Consider the following 19,127-nt stretch of genomic DNA (forward strand, 5'->3'; position numbering starts at 1 on the left):
GAAAGGGATGTAGGAGGTGTGACATAAACAGGCTCTCACATTTGTGAGCCAGCCTATCACTCCCAGTTCAATGTCTTTGATTAATGGAAGTCAAAAGGACTTAGTCCCTGATCTGAAAGCCCCGCAAAAGGAAAATAAAAATATTGTAAAACCAATTCAGCGGTTAAAACTCTCGGTGTAGATATTCCTTTTGAAAAACACCAGGGAACTTATTAAATCCTCCAAACTGATTTTGTAGGACCACTATCTCTTACACAAAAGGTATGCAAGAATGTATCTCTTTTTCAAAGTGGGTAAAAACTTTTCCCTTAAAGGTTAACCCAACTTCTGCCACTGCTAAGGCTCTGGTGTTTTCTCTCTGAGGTGTCTCATCAAATATAACATCAAAGAAAAAAAAACCCTCCCCACTTAATTGGTTAGAATATCATTTAACAAAAGTTCTACTTCCCTTATCACCAACAGTTTTCAGAGATAGTTGAAAGAACAAATCCAATTATCAAATTGAAAGCTGATAAATGCCCATGGCAATTTAGGGTGCTGGAATTCCTGTCATTTTAATGGCTTTTAGAATAACTCCTGCTGCCTCACTTGGCCGATCACCTTTTTGAGGTGACGACCCCCCAAAAAAATGGAATTATGGCAAATCAGTGATGTCCAAATTAAGAAAATGGATACATACTTGCAATCCTCACACAAGGGGGCGTACAATGTGCATTGGTATGTAGCTGTTTAAAATTGTGAAAATCCAAGAGAGTCAAACTCCTTCTTTGATAAAAAACCAGTGAGGAGTTGGAGATCTAGTCATGCTTTTATCACATTAGTGCCAAAGCATGGCTATGTAACCGATGGAGAGGGCTTTACCACATCATAAATAAACTCATTTCCTCAGTGTATACATTCAGAAGAACAGGTGGGAAAAGAGAGCTGGATAAAATCTACCATGCTAATTAACTAAAGTTATACCAGGAAAAAGGTCTTTGCAGGTCTCTAACAACAATCCAAGGTACTCTGAGGAGGCCAAAGTCAGAATTGGGTCACAGCAAAAAGTGCCTTGTGACATTGTTCCTCCTCTGCAGAATCCTAGATGTCCTGGAGATGCGTCCATGCTGATGATGGGTTTTGCTCAATAACGATCCAAACCAATACGGACCGACGGATGTTCATTTTCATCATCTGAGTCAGATGCCATCAGCAGAAGGTTGATTTTCTTTTTTGGTGGTTCGGACTCTGTAGTTTCCACATCGGAGTGTTGCTTTTTTAAGACTTCTTAAAGCATGCTCCACACTCGTCCCTCTCAGATTTTGGAAGGCACTTCAAATTCTTAAACCTTGGGTCGAGTGCTGTAGCTGTCTTTAGAAATCTGATATTGGAACCTTCTTTGTGTTTTGTCAAATCTGCGGTGAAGGTGATCTTAAATTGAACAACATGTGCTGGGTCATCATCCAAGATTGCTATAACATGAAATATATGGCAGAATGTGGGTAAAATGGAGCAGGAGACAAACAATTCTCCCCCAAGGAGTTCAGTCACAAATTTAATTAATGCATTATTTTTTTAACAAGCATCATCAGCATGGAAGCATGTCCTCTGGAATAGTGGCCGAAGCATAAAGGGGCATACGAATGTTTAGCATATCTGGCACGTAAATACCTTGCAATGCCGACTACCAAATTGCCACACGAAAGCCTGTTCTCACTTTCAGGTGACATTGTAAGTAAGTAGTGGGTAGCATTTTCTCCTATAAATATAAACACATTTATTTGTCTTTGTGATTGGCTGAACAAGAAGTAGGACTCAGTGGGCTTGTAGGCTCTGAAGTTTTACATTGTTTTGTTTTGGAGTGCAGTTATGTAACAAAAAAAATCTACATTTGTAAATTGCACTTGCATAATAAAGAGATTGCACTACAATACTTGTATGAAGTGAATTGAAAAAATACTATTTCTTTTGTTTATCATTTTTACAGTGCAAATATTTGTAATAAATAATAATAATATAAAGTGTTCACTGTACACTTTGTATTCTGTGTTGCAATTGAAATCAATATATTTGAAAATGTAGAAAAAATCCAAAAATATTTAATAAATTTCAATTGGTATTCTATTGTTTAACAGTGCAATTCTACATGAGTTAACTGTGATTAATCAACAGCACTAAAAACAACTCAAAGTAATTTTTATATATATACACACACACATACATATTTATCATGTATATCCCTATGCTTCCATTTGTCCCTCACGAAACAACCAGCACTTAATATAGTCATGTGTGATGGGGTTTTTTATAGCTAATCAGCCCATCAAAGGGGACAACTTGTAGCCAAGGATAAAAGATCAGGTATATGGAGGATATAGAGGTGAAATATAAGTATTAATTCATGTTGTAACACAGGGCCTAGAGGTCTTAGTCCTGTAAGATATTTAGTTTAGCCAAATTAGGCTTTAGGATTAGGCTAAATTAGCTATATTATAAATATAAATTAAATTAATATCTGCTAAGCATGGCTGTTTGTGACAGGTTGATAGTTTGAAAACAGCTGCTGAGTTTGGGTAATAATGTCTACTAGAGATCAGTAGACACCATAAGATGACCTTTGCAGATGGGGTGAAAAGTTGGAGACTTCCTCGAGGTAACTGCCTATTACTATGATGATAAGGGAAGGTAAATGTTACTGAGTATAAGGGGAATTAATGAGTTAGCCTATGAAAAACAGAGCACCCCAAAAGCAGTGGGGTGTAGGAAGTTCAAATAAGGAAAAGGCATCAGCATAACACATTATCAAATCTGTATCCCAGCCTGTGTGCCTTGGGAGGGATGATGCCAGGGTGACAACCAGTGGTGGTGAGAATGATGACTAAGACTTCAGGTTTTTCTGCAAGGCGTGGTGTGAGTAATGCAAATACTGTGCTTTCTGTATTGGTCTCACTCTCCTTTGCCAGCTTGCAGTGTGTGGTTGACTAATGAAAGTAATGATTATAAAAAGAGCACTATGTAGTCTCTGTTGTGTGTCCTGGTGTCCCCCTTCTATTGACTGTCTTCCCTGAGTGCTCCTTGATCACCTCCATTGTCCAATAGCCCCACTGACACTTTGGCAGGCTTTCTGCTTCTGATGTACTTAATTTTTTATTTTTTATTTTTTTTTATTTTTTGCTGTTAGTTTGTGCCTTTGCCTAATAGCTCTTCATATTCTTTCTTGACCTGCCTTATTATACCGTGACACTTGACTTGCCAGAGTTCATGTTCCTTTCTAGTTTCCTCAGTGGGATTGGACTTCCAATTTTTAAAGGACACATTTTTGCCTCTAGCCTCCTCTTTTATTCTGCTCTTTAGCCATGGTGGCATTTCTTTGGTCCTCTTACTGATTGTTTTTTTTTCATTTGGGTGATACATTTAGTTTGAGCCTCTATTATGGTGTTTTTACATAGACTCCGGGCCACCTGCAGGCATTCCACCTTTGTGACTGTTCCCTTAAATTTCCATTTAACTAAGCTTCCTCATTTTTGTGCAGTTCCCCTTTTTGACATTAAATGCTACTGTGATGGGCTTCTTTGGCCTTTTCCACCTACAAGGATATTAAATTTAATTACATTATGGTTGAAATTACTGCGTGGTACAGCTATATGCACCTCTTGGACCAGAACCCATGCTCCACTTAGGAATATACCTGTCCTGTACACAGGCCTCATGCTGCCCTCTGACCCAGGGATGTCATTCTCACAGAATTGCGGCTAGAACGCACATAGCACAGCCGTAAATTGCAAATACCAGTAACTTGTAGTTCTAAGTCTGCAGGGCTGGGGATGGCACAGTGCCAGTCCTTCCCCATCTTTCAGATAACCGGTGCCTAGGATTGCCAACTTTCTACTCCCACAAAACCGAACACCCTTGCCTCGCCCCTGCCCCGCCCCTTCTCTGAGGCCCTGCCCCCCGCTCACCCCATCCCCCCTCCCTCTGTTGCTCGTTCTCCCCACCCTCACTCACTTGATCATTTTCACTGGTCTGGCTCAGGGATTTGGGGTGTGGGAGGGGGTGAGGGCTCAGGCTGGGGGTGCTGGCTCTAGGGTGGGGCCAGGGATGAGGGTTTTGGGGTGCAGGAGGGAGCTCCAGGCTGGGAGGTGAAGCCGAGGGGTTCAGAGTATGGGAGCAGGCTCCAGGCTGAGGCAGGGGGTTGGGGTGTAGGAGGGGGTATGGGCTCTGGGCTGGGGTTGTGGGTTTGTGGTGGGGCAAGAAATGAGGGGTTCAGGGTGTGGGAGGGGGCTCTGAGCTGGAGGTTGGGGTGTGGGGGGGGTGAGGGCTCCAGATGCAGGTGTGGACTCTGGTGTGGTGCGAGGGATGAGGGATTTGGGGTGCAGGAGGGGGCTCTGGGCTGGGGCTGAGAGGTTCAGGGTGCAGGAGAGGGCTCTGGGCTGGGGCAGAGATGCAGGGGTGTGTGAGGGCTCTGGCTGGGGGTACAGATTCTGGCATGGAGATGGGGATGAGGGGTTTGGGGTGTAAGAGGGGAGGGGGATCAGGACTAGGGAAAGTGGTTGGGGCATGGGAGTGGGTGCAGGCTCTGGGCGGCGCTTACCTCAAGCAGCTCCTGGAAGCAGCAGCATGTCCCCCTTCCGGCTCCTACACAGAGGTGCAGCCAGGTGGCTCTGCGCACTGCTCCATCTGCAGGTGCCGCCCCAGCAGCTACCATTGACTGTGGTTCCTGGCCAAAGGGAGCTGCGGAGTCAGCGCTAGGGGCGGGGGCAGCGTGCAGAGCCCCCTGGCTGCCCCTACATGTAGGAGCCAGAGTGGGGACATGCTGCTGCTTCTGGAAGCCACACGGAGCCACAGCAGGCAGGGATCCTGCCTTAGCCCTGCTTTGGCACTGACCGGACTTTTAACGGCCCTGTCAGCACTGCTGACTGGAGCCGCCTGGGCCCCTTTTTGACCAGATGTTCCGATTGAAAACTGGACAACTGGCAGCCCTGCAGGTGCCTGAGACTGGGCCTGAAGCCCCAGAACTGGGCAGTCTGTGACAGGGAAAGGCCTGGAGCTCCTAGGATGGGGCAGTCAGTGACCAAAAAGCTGGGCCTGGAAATTCAAAAGTTGGGATGGGGCAGCCATTGAATGGGAAAGGCCGAGCCTAGAGATCCAGGGTGGGGCAGTCCCCTGTAGCACTAGCACCTGCTGCAGCTGTGATGCAGCAGCACAGAATGCTGTCCTGGGGAGAGAGATGGCCAAGGAGAGGGCAGCTCAAGCTGAGGGCACTTGGAATCCACTCGAAGGGGCAGCTGGAAAAAGCTGTTTGAGAAGGAGAAGAATCGAGATGCTGAGCTAGCAGGGGAACAGGAGGTTGGGTAGGAGGTGAGGTGGTAAAATAAAAGAAGAGGAGAATAAAATGTAGGGGACTGGGAAGTGAGAAGGAGGAAAGAAGGAAAATAGGAAAAAATTCAGGTCAGGACAAGCAGGTCACCGCACCCCTCAGGGAGATCACAGCCAGAGCAACCACAGAAGACTTCTGGCGTTAGTTTCTCCAGTCCTACAGCTGCCCCACAGACCAAGGCACGCCCTTCAAGTCACAGATGTTCAAAGAATTGTGCTGTCTGCATGGTAGCCCCAAGCTAGGGACAACAGCCTACCACCCACAAGGCAACGAGCAAGCCAACCAGACACTGTTAGTGGGGCCGACAACTCTGTCAGAGATGCAGCAGAGATACAGGCCTTCCTACCTGCTGGAGCTGACCTACGTGTATGGTGCACCTCGCCACTAAATACAGCTGCTACTTCCTGAGATTCGGCAAGCAAGGCTGGCTGCTGATAGACATCACCCTGGGCATCTAACTGGGGACTGCAGGGAACCAGAGTCCAGGGGCCCCAGAATAGGTCCATGGGGATCACCAATGCCTTTGTGAGCCAGACCAGATCTTAGCCACTAATGTGGGCCAAGCCCGAGACAGACAGAAACAGAGCTATGACAGACACGCTGGAGCCGGGCCACAGGCACTGGGGGATCGGATCCTATTCAAGTAGCAGAAACGCTCCAAATTGTGTGCAGCCTGGGGCCGCAAACCGCACGCTGTCTGTGGGATCCCTACCTTAAATAGCCGGTATGCAGGACCCGAGCAGAGGCTGCAGCTAGGCCGGAGACAACAGTCCACTGGAACATGCTCAGGCTGTGCCACTTTGACCCCAAGCCAGAGAACAGAGTCAGGGAAGGAGATTGTAGTCACAGTCACCAGGAGGCAGGGCCAGGAGTCACTGGACTCCCACTAGTGGGGTGGATTACCCTGGAGGGATCCCACCAGAAGCATCCTACTCTGATTCTGGCCCTGAGGTGGGGGAGGAGCAGAGTAGGCAGGAGGCAACCAAGCCTGACCATGGGGCAGAGGCAGAAGAGAGCAATGAAGCAAGAGCACTCCATGGGGCATGCCCACTACCTGAGGACAGTGGTGGCAGCTGTGGAGCTGGCGAGAGCGCCCCTTCCCCCTTTTTTGTCTCCACAGCAGGCTATGGCACACTTGGCCCTATGCGGGGTGCTGTCCTAGTCAGGAGGTTGGATTGGCACCCCTGGCCTGGCCCACTGTGGCAGTTTGGTCCAACACTCCCACGTACCTTCTGTCCCTCTGCAGCCAGAGGGAATCCATACCCTTCCAAAGGAGATGACTAGATGGCACCTGCTCAAGCCGCCACCTGGGGGTGCCACTCTCCACTCTGGTTTGGTCACTGTGGAGAATCGGGACACGTGCATTTTCCTCCAGCAAGTCTGGAGCCATCCCTGCCCTGTTCAACTCCCACATGTCCAGAGCCCTGGCAGCCTGGTCACTCCAGTGCAGCATTGAGGCCCCCTGGTGCCATCTACGCTTTCTTGTGTGTCATTATTTATAAACCTCGTTCATCAGGCCCACGTCAGGGCACCCATTAGCTCTTGGAAAGATACGGGGGTGTGTGTGTGAGAGAGGGATTGGGTGGCTGGCTGGCTGGTGAAGCAGGCAGTAGCCTAGTGGTTTGGTGGGTGAGTGTGATGGGGTGGACTAGGTCCAGAGACCCCTACAGTGGGGGCCTGCCTCACCCTGCCCCAGAAAAGAGCAAAGGGGAAGTCCTCCAGGCAGCCTAGAGTGGCTGCAGAGGAAGCAACTAATCAGAAAGGCTGCAGGGAGCAGCCAATCAGGGCCCAGGAGGGCCCTATGAAAAGGAGCTGCAGGGCTAGCATAAGATCAGTTCCTTGCTAGAGCTAGAGGAGTACAGCTGGTGCTCCTGGCTGGCTATAGGGAACTGCAGCACAATGGACAGCTCAGTGCTAGTAAGGACCAGGGGAGTGAAGAGGGAGTGCCTGGCTGGCTGGCTGGCTGCTGGGCCTGAGCTTAGAAAAGCCCTGAGTTAAGGGTAGGGCATCAGTGAAGGCTGGGCCTATGCGGAAGCTGCCCAGGGAACTGAAGACAGTTTTGCTAAGTGGACATGGTGGTGCACAGCTGCTATTATTAGGGTCCCTAGGCTGGGACTCAGAGGAGTGGGCAGGCCTGGATTTCCCCCCTGGCCATAGGCCTTTGGGGAAGGGCCTACAACTGGACAGTAGTAACCAACACCCTCTCCACCGCCGTGAAGGGAACGGAACCGTCAGGAGGCCAGCTGGAGAGCTGGGGCCAGAATGGACTAAGAGGGTGAAACCACTGCCTCCTGGGATGAAGCCCTGGGGGTATGGCCTGAGACCAGGGGACTGGTTTAAAGACTGCAGATACACGTGATGAGAAGGGATGCTTGTGGCAGGTGTGTGCCATGCTGTTCCAGAGGGACAGTGTGTGCGCAGTGGGTCTGTCTCAGTGGGTGGGAGGGGAAGCAAGCAGCAGAACTCTGAATGGGAGAAGAAGTGGCAGAGCCCAGGGAAAGCCCATCTGGCCCTGGGGGACAGTGTGCCCATGCAGAATTCCTCAGCCATGGGCATAGAGTCACAGATTCTAAGGCCGGCAGGGACCATGGTGATCATCTAGTCTAACCTCCTGTATAACACAGGCCAGAGACCTGCCCCCAGATAATTCCGAGAGCAGATCTCTGAGAAAAACATCCAGTCTTGATTGAAAAATTGTCAGTGATGGAGACTCCACCACTACTCTCAGTAATTTACTCCAATGGTTAATGACTCTCGCTGTTAAAAAAATGTACACCTTATTTCTAGTCTGAATTTGTCTAACTTCAGCTTCCACCCATTGGATGGTGTTAGACCTTTGTCTGCTAGATGGAAGAGCCCATTATTAAATATTTGTTCCCCATGTGGGTACTTAGACTGTGATCAAGACACCCCTTAACCTTCTCTGTGTTAAGCAAAAACAGACTGAGCTCCTTGAATCTATCACTACAAGGCAGGTTTTCAAATCCTTTAACCATTCCCATGGTTCTTCTCTGAACCCTCTCCAATTTGTTAACATACTTCTTGAATTGTGGGCACCAGACCTGAACATGCTATTCCAGCAGCTGTCACACCAGAGAAAAAATATGGAAGTAAAATAACCTCTTTATTCCTACTCAAGATTCCCCTGTTTATGCATCCCAGGATCCCATTAGCTCTTCTGACAACAGCATCACAGTGTGAGCTCATGTTCAGCTGATTATCCACCACTCCCCTTTAATCTTTTTCAGAGTCCCTGCTTCCTAGGATAGAGTCCCCCATCCTGTAAGTATGGCCTACATTGTTCCCAGATGTATACATTTACATTTGGCTGTGTTAAAATGCATATTCTTTGCTTGTGCCCAATTTACCAACTGATCCAGATCCTGTCCTCTTCTCTAATTCCCACTGCCCCAATTTTTGTGACATCTACGAACTTTATCAGTGATGATTTTGTTTTCTTCCAAGTCATTGATAAAAATGTTAAGTAGCACAGGGCCACTAAAAACAGACCCATTAGATGACAATTCCCTGTTACATTTTGAGACCATCAGTTATCCAGTTTTTAATCCATTCAGTGGGTGCTATTAATTTTATATTCTAGTTTTTTAAATCAAAATGTCAAGTATGCCCCCATCTTTTGATGCAGTTGCTCTGGGGAGAACACACGGCAGTGGGTTTGCCCCGTGTGAGCCGGGCTGTGTTCTTGGCTATGTGCTGAATGATGCCTGTCTCTCAAGGGATGGGGGTGGTGTGAGCATGGGAAGATGAGGGGGAGGTGCCGTAACAGGAAGGTAGGAGTGCTCCCTTACCCACATACATGCCTCCTGGGGCCCTGCAAATCCTTGTTCCCGCGTTCCTCCCTCCCAGCCAAGCTCCAGAGACCTTCATAGTCTTACCTATCCTGGGGTGCTGAGCCTGGGGAGACAGGGCTCACCAGCTGCCTGGAGCGTGGTTTTCTCTCTCTTTGCACCCCCACTGCTGGCATTGGAATGAGCATGTCCTCTCAGCATCTAGAATCATAGATTCATAGAAACAGAGGGCTGGAAGGGACCTTGAGAGGACATCAATTCTGGCCCCCTCACTGCCTTCTCCTGGCTCATGGCCACACACCAGGTCCTGTGCTGGAGCAGGCTGTGCCCATGTGGAGCCGGCTGAGTCAGGGCTTCTCTCTGCTCAGGCTGTGGAGGTGCTAGCTTCATCAATGCATAAGCACAGTCCCTGACCATAACCATGCAGGGCTGGGTGGTGCGTGGCAGGTCCCAGGGGAAAGTCTCTGCACCAAGCTGCCCTCTGCCTGGGCTGGGGCAGGTGCAAATAAGGATGCCTGGACCTGGCAGAGAATGGAAGTAGGTTCTGCAGTCAGTGCAGTCTGGTCCCTCCATCTGACTGGGGCATTAGTGCTCCTCAGTCAGGCAGGGAGCACAGGCAGCCTCCTCCTAGTCCCTGATTACCCGGCCCATGCCGCTCCACCTTGCCCCACAGGCCCTTCCTGATTCCCTTCTGCTCCGAGCCTGGTGCGGAGACTGTCTCCCCCCAGCCAAGTCTGTTAGTGGGAGCTACTGCAGCCTATCCCAGATGGCTGAGAGCTGAGCCCCCTCCAGGGGAATGAACCACTGCCAGCAGCACCTCCCCCTTCTGGTGAAATTGTACTGCCCTGGCATTGGGAATCGTGCCCCTGAGTATCCAGCCAGGTGGGGAGGGCATTGGAATCCAGGCTATCAAACCTGTTATCAAACGGGGAAACCTGTTATCAACCCCGCACCAACCCCAGCTCCACCAGTCTCACTGAGCAGCGATGCCTACTGCTTGGTGCCAACGGTCACCCTCCCCAGCAAAAGGTGGCCACTGTGGGGCCCCTCGGACTCCCCACAGGGGCTCAGATATCCAGTCACCCCCTCCCCATAGGCTCAGATACCCGGCTGTCCCCGCCCCTTCTATGGGCTCACCCAGCTGTCCCCCTGAGGGGGAGGCAGGCTCGGATACCCAGCTGTCCCCCTGAGTGGGAGGGGGGCTCGGATACCCAGCTGGGAAAGAGGGAGGGAAAAGCAAAGCAGAGAGGGAATTTGGGAGTAGGATGACGTGGGGTTTGTGCCATATCAACTCTCCTGGGACCGCCTCAGCCAGAGCTGCACGCATCCCCTCCACCGCAAAGTTCCCACCAGGGGATCAGAAACTGAGTGACCCATTCCTGTATCATCGCTGATTGCTTCCTGTGTCCCACAGCCCCCAGCCAGGATGCAAGCAAGCAACACCAAAAGGCGCCTGCCAGGCCAGGCCAGGCCAAGCCAGTACCTCAACCATCCACGCAGGAGTCACTCAGGACAAATCCAAAGCAGTGACCGGCACCAGGTCACTACCCAGAGCTGTCACCTTGCCCCAGTGATGGGCAGAACGGAGGATGGCACTCACCAGATACAGACTCAGGGGTACCCCAGAGGTGGGAGAGGGAGACACAAAGTGCAGCACAGGCCCGGGGAGCCACTGCGCAGGCAGGGCCACTGAGACCGAGACAGCATTCCAACGCAAGGCACTGCAAGATGTCTCAGTAAAGAGGGAGCAGGAAAAGCTGCATCCAGCCTTGGCATGTGGTGCTGCACTAGGGGTCACCTGCTGCCAGGTGAAGGACAGGGGCCAGTGACACCTGGGCTGGGGATCAGCCTCCAAGGGCAGCAAATGACCAAATGGGGGTAGCGGAGGCTGACAGAGGGTCTCTTGCTTTGGCGGCACTTGTCTAGTTTGCTTTGCAGTCAATACAGTCCCTCTGGGCTGAGTGAAATTGGCCAAAAGGTGGCAGTGTGACAATGTCACCTGCACACGGGGTTTCCTTGCACCTCTTGGGTCTGTCTCAGGGTGGGCTAGTTACTCTTGAAATGCTTCAGTGTAGACAGTATCTTGGCTGACAGGAGGGGCTCTCCCATTGGCATAGGTAAGGCACTTCACTGAGAGACCGTAGCTAGGTGGATGGAAGAACTCTTCTGTTGACTAGCGCTGTCTACACTAGGGATTAGGTTGGTTTAATTAACTCAGGGGTGTGGATTTTTCACATCCCAGTGACATAGTTTCATTCAATTTTCTAGTGCAGACCAGGCCAGTATGGTTAGGCTTCAAGGTGGAGGTGTAATTTCCAGCTCAAGTAGATATACCCACTGGCTTTGATCAGTACCAGGTTTACCGTGGCTCCATGGCGCCGGGCCCACACTCAGAAGTGGCCCCAGTGTCCGGACTTTGGTCCCACCTCTCCACCCGCTCTGCCTGGGTTCTGCCCAGACAAGGCCCCACCCACCACTCACTCCTCTTCATCCCTCTCTCTCCCACATAACCCCTGGGGTGTGAGTGGTGGGCTGGGCCTGGGCCAGGCCCCTCCAGGCATGTGGGTCCTGAGGGAGCCTGGCTGGGGCAGGCCGGGCTCCCGCTCTGTCCTGGTTGGTTGAGCCGCTTCTGAGGGGCCAGAGGGATCCGTGACCGGCCCTAGCAGTGCTGCAGGCTCAAGTAGTCGCTTCCAGCAGGCCAGTGAGTGTGGCTGGGTGGCAGGAAGGGTGTGGGGGAGCGGGTCTCTGGAGGGTCTGTGGGGGGGGAAGGGGCACTGCGTAGTGGGGTACTCCTGGGGGAATGAAAACAGATCCCCTGCAGATTTCTTTGCTTCCCTTTCAAAAGTGACGGAGAAGCAAAGGGATGGGGATGGCAGCTGAGAATGCCCATGAGCTTAGTTTGGGGGGCAGTGCCCTCAAACAGAAGCAAGGCATGGGGGCACATGGAGTCACATGCCACTGCCTCCCCCGCTTTCTGCAAGCAGCTGAAAGAAAGAGGGTGCTGCTCAGAAAATGCCACTTTCTGGGTCCTCGTGCTGGTTGAGCTCCCCTTCTGTGTGCTGGGAGCCATCCTGTTTTCTGTACAACAGTGAGTGCCTATGGTGGGGAAGGGCTGAGGCAGGCTGGGGCTCGGGGGAAAGAGGCAGTGGGGAAGGAAGGGGGTGGGATGGGGAGGAGATGGAGGGTGGGGAACGGGCATGGGATGGGGAAGAGAAGGGGACAGGGGAAGCACGGGCAGGGGGGAAGGAAGAGGATGGGATGGGGAAGAGATGGAGCAGTGGGGAAGGGGCATAGGATGGGGAAGAGCAGGGGATAGGGGAAGCAGGGGCAGGGGGGACACTGGAGCCCAGCATGCAGCATCTCCTTGGCAGAAGCTGGGGCTCCCCTGTTAAGCAGGCCCATCGAACCCTCACCCTGACAAGCCCCACCACCCCTGCATCTGTACGATCCTGATGAGACCCCCCCAGACACCCTCCCCACTGAGCCCTAACCACCTGCACCTGGACCCCCACCCAAATGAACCCCACCTCCCCTGCCTCTTGACCCCCTCCCCCCCACTGAGCCCCAAACACCTTAATCTGGATCCCCTGCAGAGTCCCATTGCCCCTGCACCTGGAACCCCGCAATGAGCTTCTGTGCATCCAGATCTCCCACTGAGCTGCCCGCACCCAGATTGCCCCACAGAGAACTCTCTTACCCCCACCTGGATCCCCCCACACGAAGTCCCTCTGCACTTGGATCCTGCTCCCGGGCTGAGCCTGCTCACCCACACCTGGTGCGCCTGGCATAGGGGGGCAGGGCCCCAGGGTGTTTCTGGGGCAGGCCTGGCCCTTGCACTGTGTCAGGGTCGAGTGCAGCCTCACTGCCGAGTCCCTGTCCCAGGGTAAGGTTGGGGGAAGCTGCAGGGTGATCTCCCACCTCCATGCAACCAGTGGCCTGTGCTCCCCACTGCCATGGGGGAGCCTCCACATTTATTTATTGACAAATAAAATGTGCAGAATTTTAAAATATTGTGCACAGTATTTTTAATTTTTTGGTGCAGAATCCCCTCAGGAATATGGGGTGTTGTGCAGCTGTGATGGCGGGACTGTGAGGAAGGTGGTGGGAAGGTCTATGGGTGGGGGGCTCTGGGCGAGCGGTGTGGTGTGCAGGGTGCTGAGCAGTTGTGGTGGGAGGCCAGCGGGGGAGGTCTCTGGGAGGGGTGGGGGCTGGGCATAGAGATCTGTGGTGGAGGTCTTTGGGCGAGGAGGCACTGGGCTAAGGGTGGGGCACTGGGCACAGGGGAGGTGTGGTGCGGGCCTGCCCTCAAGGGGAAGGGGCTTGCTGGTAGCACAGGGCTGGGCAGACCAGTGTGCCTCTGGCAACTGCAGATTTGTAAACCGTGCCCTCCTGCTGGGCTGCGCAGAGCGGGGCTGCTCCCGCTGCGCTGTGCTTCATTGCCCCCAGCTCGCCCTTCACTCTGGAGACCGACCATCCCACCCCCCCTGCACCTTGCTCCATGAAGGCCCACAAATATGTTTGGCACCGGGCCCACAAAAAGTTAATCCGGCCCTGGCTTTGATCGAGGGGGCACACTAAAAATAGAAGCGTAGCTGCTGCGGCACAGCTGGTGGGAGGGGCTAGCCACCTCCAGTATGATCCTGACTCGAGCTGCGAGCCCCTCTCCTGAGAATCAGGGGGCTCTGGCTGTGCAAACTACCCCGGAATAGCTCTACTCAGTCCAGCTCCTCCACTGGGACAGTGACCAGGGAAGGGGACTTATTAAACTCAAAGGAGGAGTTTCCCTGGAGGGTCTGTAATAGCAGCGCCTCACTCCTGAGCCAATTCTTTTAATCTCTGCCCTGTATGCATTGCCTGCCCTCCTACTCCAGCCCTAGGCTCCCATCCATCCAGCTCTGCCAGTGCTCCTCAATCCAGATCCACACCCCCTCTATTATTCCAGCCCTGGGCTCCCCCTCAGCTCCGCCAATGCCCCTCAAACCTCCCCCACAGCCCCCCCTTGCAACCCTAAAATGCTGCTGATGCCCCATCTTCTGCAACATCTGCTGTTTCAGTTCTGGGTTTCCCTTGTGGGAAGATGCCATGTGCCACTGGTGGCAAACAATGGTATTCTTGCAGACACCAAGCAGAAGGATGCCATCAAACTGATTTTCAATTGCGTCTCGAGAAGCACTTTTAAGGCAGCTCTCCGGAGAGGCACACCCAAGGGAGTTCTGCTGCAAGCCAGTGCCTCTGCAGAGCCCCACCGCAAGACTGTGTGCCTTGGCAGGTGGCCACAGAACCCATTTCAAAGCAGTTAGCTATTGTGTGTGTGTGTCTGTGTGTCTGTGTGTGCGTGTGCATGCATGCTCCATAACTCCTGCATTCTAGAACTGAAGGAGAGACAGGGACCCTGTACTCTGTGGCCAATGTGACTTCTGTAGTGGGACCCCTGGAGTCTATATTCTGTGGTGCTCCCGAGCAGCAAATGGCATGCAGCTTTGGGCAAGTCCACAGCTGCACGTTGTGGTCGAACTAAATATGCAAGTGACTGATGCAGTCATGAGACTTCCCTGGTGTAATCTGATATGCAAGGCCAATTATTTTGATGCTGCTCCCACATTTTCAATGTGTTGCAGATTTATACATTGAGGTGCAGCATGGTACAGGGGGCGGCCCTGGGAGGCTGTTTGGGGTTGTGGGAGAAGCATGTTCTGCTGTAGTGTTCCGCAGCGAACTGCTAGTTAACTCAGTTGACGTGTCCATCATTAGGTTTCAGAATAAACACCCATCAAGGTGACTGACAGCGCTTGCTAGGCTGTTGGCAGACTCAGGTAGGCATCACTGGAGCAGTTACAGAAGCCCTTCCAAGTGAAAACTGAGTGTGATTCAGAGACCTACATTCTTGGTCCCTCACTCACCAGCATGTTGGGCAAGTTAGGTGTTTTCCCAAGGATTAGGGAACAGCGTCATGTCTTGTCTGAGTCACCAGCCCTGCCAGCTCCCCAAGGCAACAGCACCTGGAGTAACAGTGACCACCTCCGGGGCAGGGGACAGAGGAGTGGCCCAGCCAGAACCAGGACCCTTAGATAGCAGCTCCGGTGCCAGCTGCCCTGCATGGGGCACACAGTGGGAGGGGTGTTGTGGCGGAGGGAGCATTTCTAACACTGTGAGTGATTGCACCCCACCCCCTAGCACTGTCCTTGACCCTTTGTGGCCCTGGGTAGCCAGTGACCCTTGTGCCAGGGCTGCACCAATCATTGTTTAGATGGGGTGCTTTGGGTTGAGGGGAGATGTGGAGGGAGCGCCAGAGTGCCCAGTGTACTTGGATTCAGGCAGGGGGCACACAGAGCAGTATTTGAGTACAGAGCATGTAGGGGGGTACAAGAAGCCGGGTGTTGGCGGGTGCAAGGATGGGGCACAGCAGGGTACACGGGGACGAGAGGGTTATAGGTCAGAGGTGGTAGTGTGAGAAATGGGTGTTGTATAGATAGGACACACCCAGAAACTTGGGGAGGGGGCAGGAGAGTGCACTGGGGTGTATGGCATGCAGGGACCAGTGTGGGGCACAGGTGAGCCTGGGGGTACAGTACGGACGTGCAGGGAAGTACCGGGGTGTGGGAGCACAGGAGAGGGGGGGTGTTAAGGGTGCAGCAGAGGAGCGCGCGGGAGGCACTGGGGGGCGCAGGAGCCTGGGGACGCAGGAAGGGCTGTGCGGGATACGAGGGCGCAGCGCAGGTCGGTGCAGCAGGCGCCACGGCTCCGGCAGGTGGCACTGGCCGCCTCCCCTTGGCCGCCTCCCCCGCTCTTCCCCCTCCCCGGCCGGCGCCGGGCTCCGGGCTCCGCCGCCACCGCCTCGGCGCTCTCAGTCCGCCCGTCCCGATGCTGCTGAGCGGAGCCGCGGCCGGCTCGGAGCGCGCCGGGCCCGGGCCCGGACACGGACCCGGACCCGGGGGGGCCCCGCAGTGCGTGGGCAGCATGGCCCGCTGGCTCCGGGAGCACCTGGGCTTCCGCAGCGCCAAGCCCGCGCCGCCCGCGCCGCCCAAGCCCGACTACCGGGCGGGCCTGCCCCAGCCGCCGCCGCCGCCGGGGGGCGCCCCCGCCGCCCCGCTCTGCCCGGCCGCGGCCCAGCCCGACATCCTGGCCGCCTACAAGCTGCAGCGGGACCGGGACTTCGAGGACCCCTACACGGGGGCTGGCCCGGGGGGCCTCGCGCCCGACGCCCGCTACGGCTCGCCCAAGCACCGGCTCATCAAGGTGGACGCGGCGGAGAAGGCGCCGGAGGAGCCCGCCCCGGAGCAGGTGAGAGCCCCGCGCCCTGCCCAGGATCGTCCCGTCCCCGGCTGGCTCGCCGCTGAGTGCGGGAGCGGGGCTCGCTGGCTCGAAGCCCCTGGCCAGGGGCCAGGCTCGTGGGGGCGCGGCGCCCGTGGCTTCCCGCAGCCAGCCTGCGGTGCCGGGGGAGTGAGCCCCTCGCGGCGCCCTGCCCAGGGGCGGAGAGTCCCCGCAGCGGGATCCGGCCCGAGCGAGCGCCCTTGGGTGACCCCGCTGCGGTGCGCGGCCGGCGGGGAGCTGCGGGAAGGAGGCCGAGCGGGGGGCACGGGCTAGGCCACATGTTGCTCGGCGCGTTTGTTTACTCCGCTCCTGCTCCGGCACTGCCGGGCGGCGGGGTCCCGTCAGAGACTGCAGCAGCGGCAGGATTGCTTAACCCTTTGCTCGCCAGGCAGAGCCGCTCTGAAGCAAAGACCTAGGAGCTCCACCGACCTGCCAGGTGCTCCTAGCATGCCCGCCCAGGGCGCTGGAGCAGTTTGTCTAGTGGGGGTGCTGAGAGCCATTGACCCAAACTGTGAACCCTGTATATGCTGGAAACCACTTCAAGCCAGGGTGTGTGGCTGCACCCCCAGTTCCAGCACCTATGTGCCCGTCCTGGAGCCAGGCTCCGCCAGGGACTCAGGTCTTCTGGCAGGGGCAGAGTGGGATAGGTGCCACACATGGGTAAGCCATTAATGGCTACTTGATACCGCAGCCTGCAGCTGATCTTGCACAGAGGGGCTTTGCCAAATAGGGGCTGAGAGTGAGTCATTGCTTGATGACATGTGGGCTTGGTGGTTGGAAGTGATGCACGGGTCTGCCCGTGGAGGTGGGTCCGAGAAGGGATTGCAACAGCCCCTCCTTATCAGCTTAACTCCACAGTCGCTGACCAGTCACACCTCTTCATTTTCTTTGAGGTCAGCCCTGTTTTCGCATGGGCACTCTGTGAAAGTAACTTTTCGAGCTGCCAGAGCCCCCTGTGCCTGCTGTATGCTGCTGAGCGCAGCCTGGAGTACAGGAAGGTGGTGGAAGGGGGCATGGCTTTGTCTCTTTCAGCTGCTGACCTGAGGGCTGTTGCCCTGGCAGAGAGCCTTCTCCTGGCCAAGTGGGGTTCCTTTTGGCAAGCTGAGAGCTGCCTTTCCACAGAGGGATGCTACCTCCCATTGTTTGAGATCTCATTAAGAGCTGCACTTGTGCCGAAATAGCTCACAGATTATGTGTGAGCTAGGGCTGGAAGTGTCACGCCTTCCATCCATTGTCCTGACAGCAAGAACATGCCACTCAAATGTAAAACAGCAGCTCCCTGTATGAGGCAGAAACGGCTCTGGCAGCCTCCACCACCTCCTCGCCTTAAACAGGTAGATTCCCCAGAAGGGTAAGTGTGCTGGATGAAATGCAAGTGCCTTGGGCCCGTGGCCCCCTTGCTAAGTGCGGTGGCAGACGAAGCCTCGATTTTTGCATGTGCTGGTCCCCTTTACCAGCCCCACTGTATTCTTGTTTGTTTCTGGCAGTGTGCTCAGTGTAAGGACAGGCACTGTCCCTGCCTGAGTGCTGGTTTCCACCCTACTGCAGGCTCAGCGCCACAGGGTTAGCTCTGTTAGCATTGTCCCATGCAGCGAGCCAAGTGGCCTGTCACACTTTGGTTTTCCTTTAATCTCTGCTCGGTAGCACAAGAGCTTCCCTGTTTTGTCTGTGTCATGCCCCATCTGCCGGTGCTGTGGGGCCATGTTTGATCCTGACCGGGAGGGTGCATTAGTGCTCTGTCCAGGCAGGGTGTCAGGGGCGCGAAGCAATGGACAGCCTCATTCGCTACATTGTCCTGTGTTGTACTTCATGGCATTTGTGCCGGTTCCTCAGGGACTGGAATTAGGCAGGACGTTGCCACTATCCCACCCTCTTCACTTTGCCTCCTTCTACATACGCTCCCCAGCAGTGTGTCGCCACTGCCCAGAGGGCAGCCTCATCTATTTCTGATCTTGCAGGGACTGCCCAGGCTTCCATCATTTTCACCCTGCTCTGCACCATGGTGCTCAGCAGGAGCTTAGTGCAGAGCCATCTGGTGCCACAGCAGGAGCAACAGAATAACTCTTGGGGTAACATGGGAGGGAGCAGAGAGGCTGGGTGGGGGAGAAATAATCCCAGGCTGGGGAAGAGAGAGCCTCAAACTCCTGGGAGAGCATGGGAGGAGACTTGCTGAGACTGGCCACAGTCATGCCAGTATTTAAGAAGGGTAAATGGGACAGGAGCCTGCCACCAGTCCTGGGCTACAGAGTGGAACCGCTGACACGGGATTTCCCCCAGTAAACGGAACTAAAGCCAATCAGCACAGCTTCACGGGAGATAGCTTTTGTCAAATGAACTTGATATCTCCCTTTGACAGGATGACAAGTATGGTTGATAGAGGTAACTGTGTGGATGTAATAACATGCTTGGGTTTAGCACCACATGCCATTTGGATTAAACAAGCACTCTACGAAATCCAGAGGGTGTATTTTAAATGGAATAAAACTGGCTAATTGATAGATCTCTCTAATTGGTTGTTAACGAACAATCAGCAATGAGTGCGAAGTTTCTTGTGGGTCCCTGCAGGGGTGTGTTCTTGGCCTGGGGCTGTTCAATTTCTTTATCAATTATCATTGCTGGGGAAGTTTGCAGACACACAAAGATTGGTTGGG

General features: G+C 54.0%; 1 protein-coding gene across 2 annotated transcripts in view; it reads left to right on the plus strand.

Annotated features, from left to right (window-relative positions):
* Nucleotides 1-15,880: 15,880 nt before the first annotated feature.
* SHF (Src homology 2 domain containing F) overlaps nt 15,881-19,127 on the plus strand; it is a 73,312-nt gene continuing 70,065 nt past the window's right edge. Inside the window, exon 1 of one of the 2 annotated variants that reach the window (XM_075132952.1) lies at nt 15,881-16,446. In XM_075132952.1, the coding sequence (XP_074989053.1) occupies nt 16,027-16,446 (420 nt within the window). In that variant the 5' untranslated portion in view covers nt 15,881-16,026. The remainder of the gene's footprint in view (nt 16,447-19,127) is intronic. The other variant, XM_048866773.2, reaches the window with a different exon arrangement.

The sequence above is a fragment of the Caretta caretta genome, chromosome 10 (assembly GCF_965140235.1).
Source record: "Caretta caretta isolate rCarCar2 chromosome 10, rCarCar1.hap1, whole genome shotgun sequence".
In the NCBI taxonomy this organism is placed as follows: Eukaryota; Metazoa; Chordata; order Testudines; family Cheloniidae; genus Caretta; species Caretta caretta.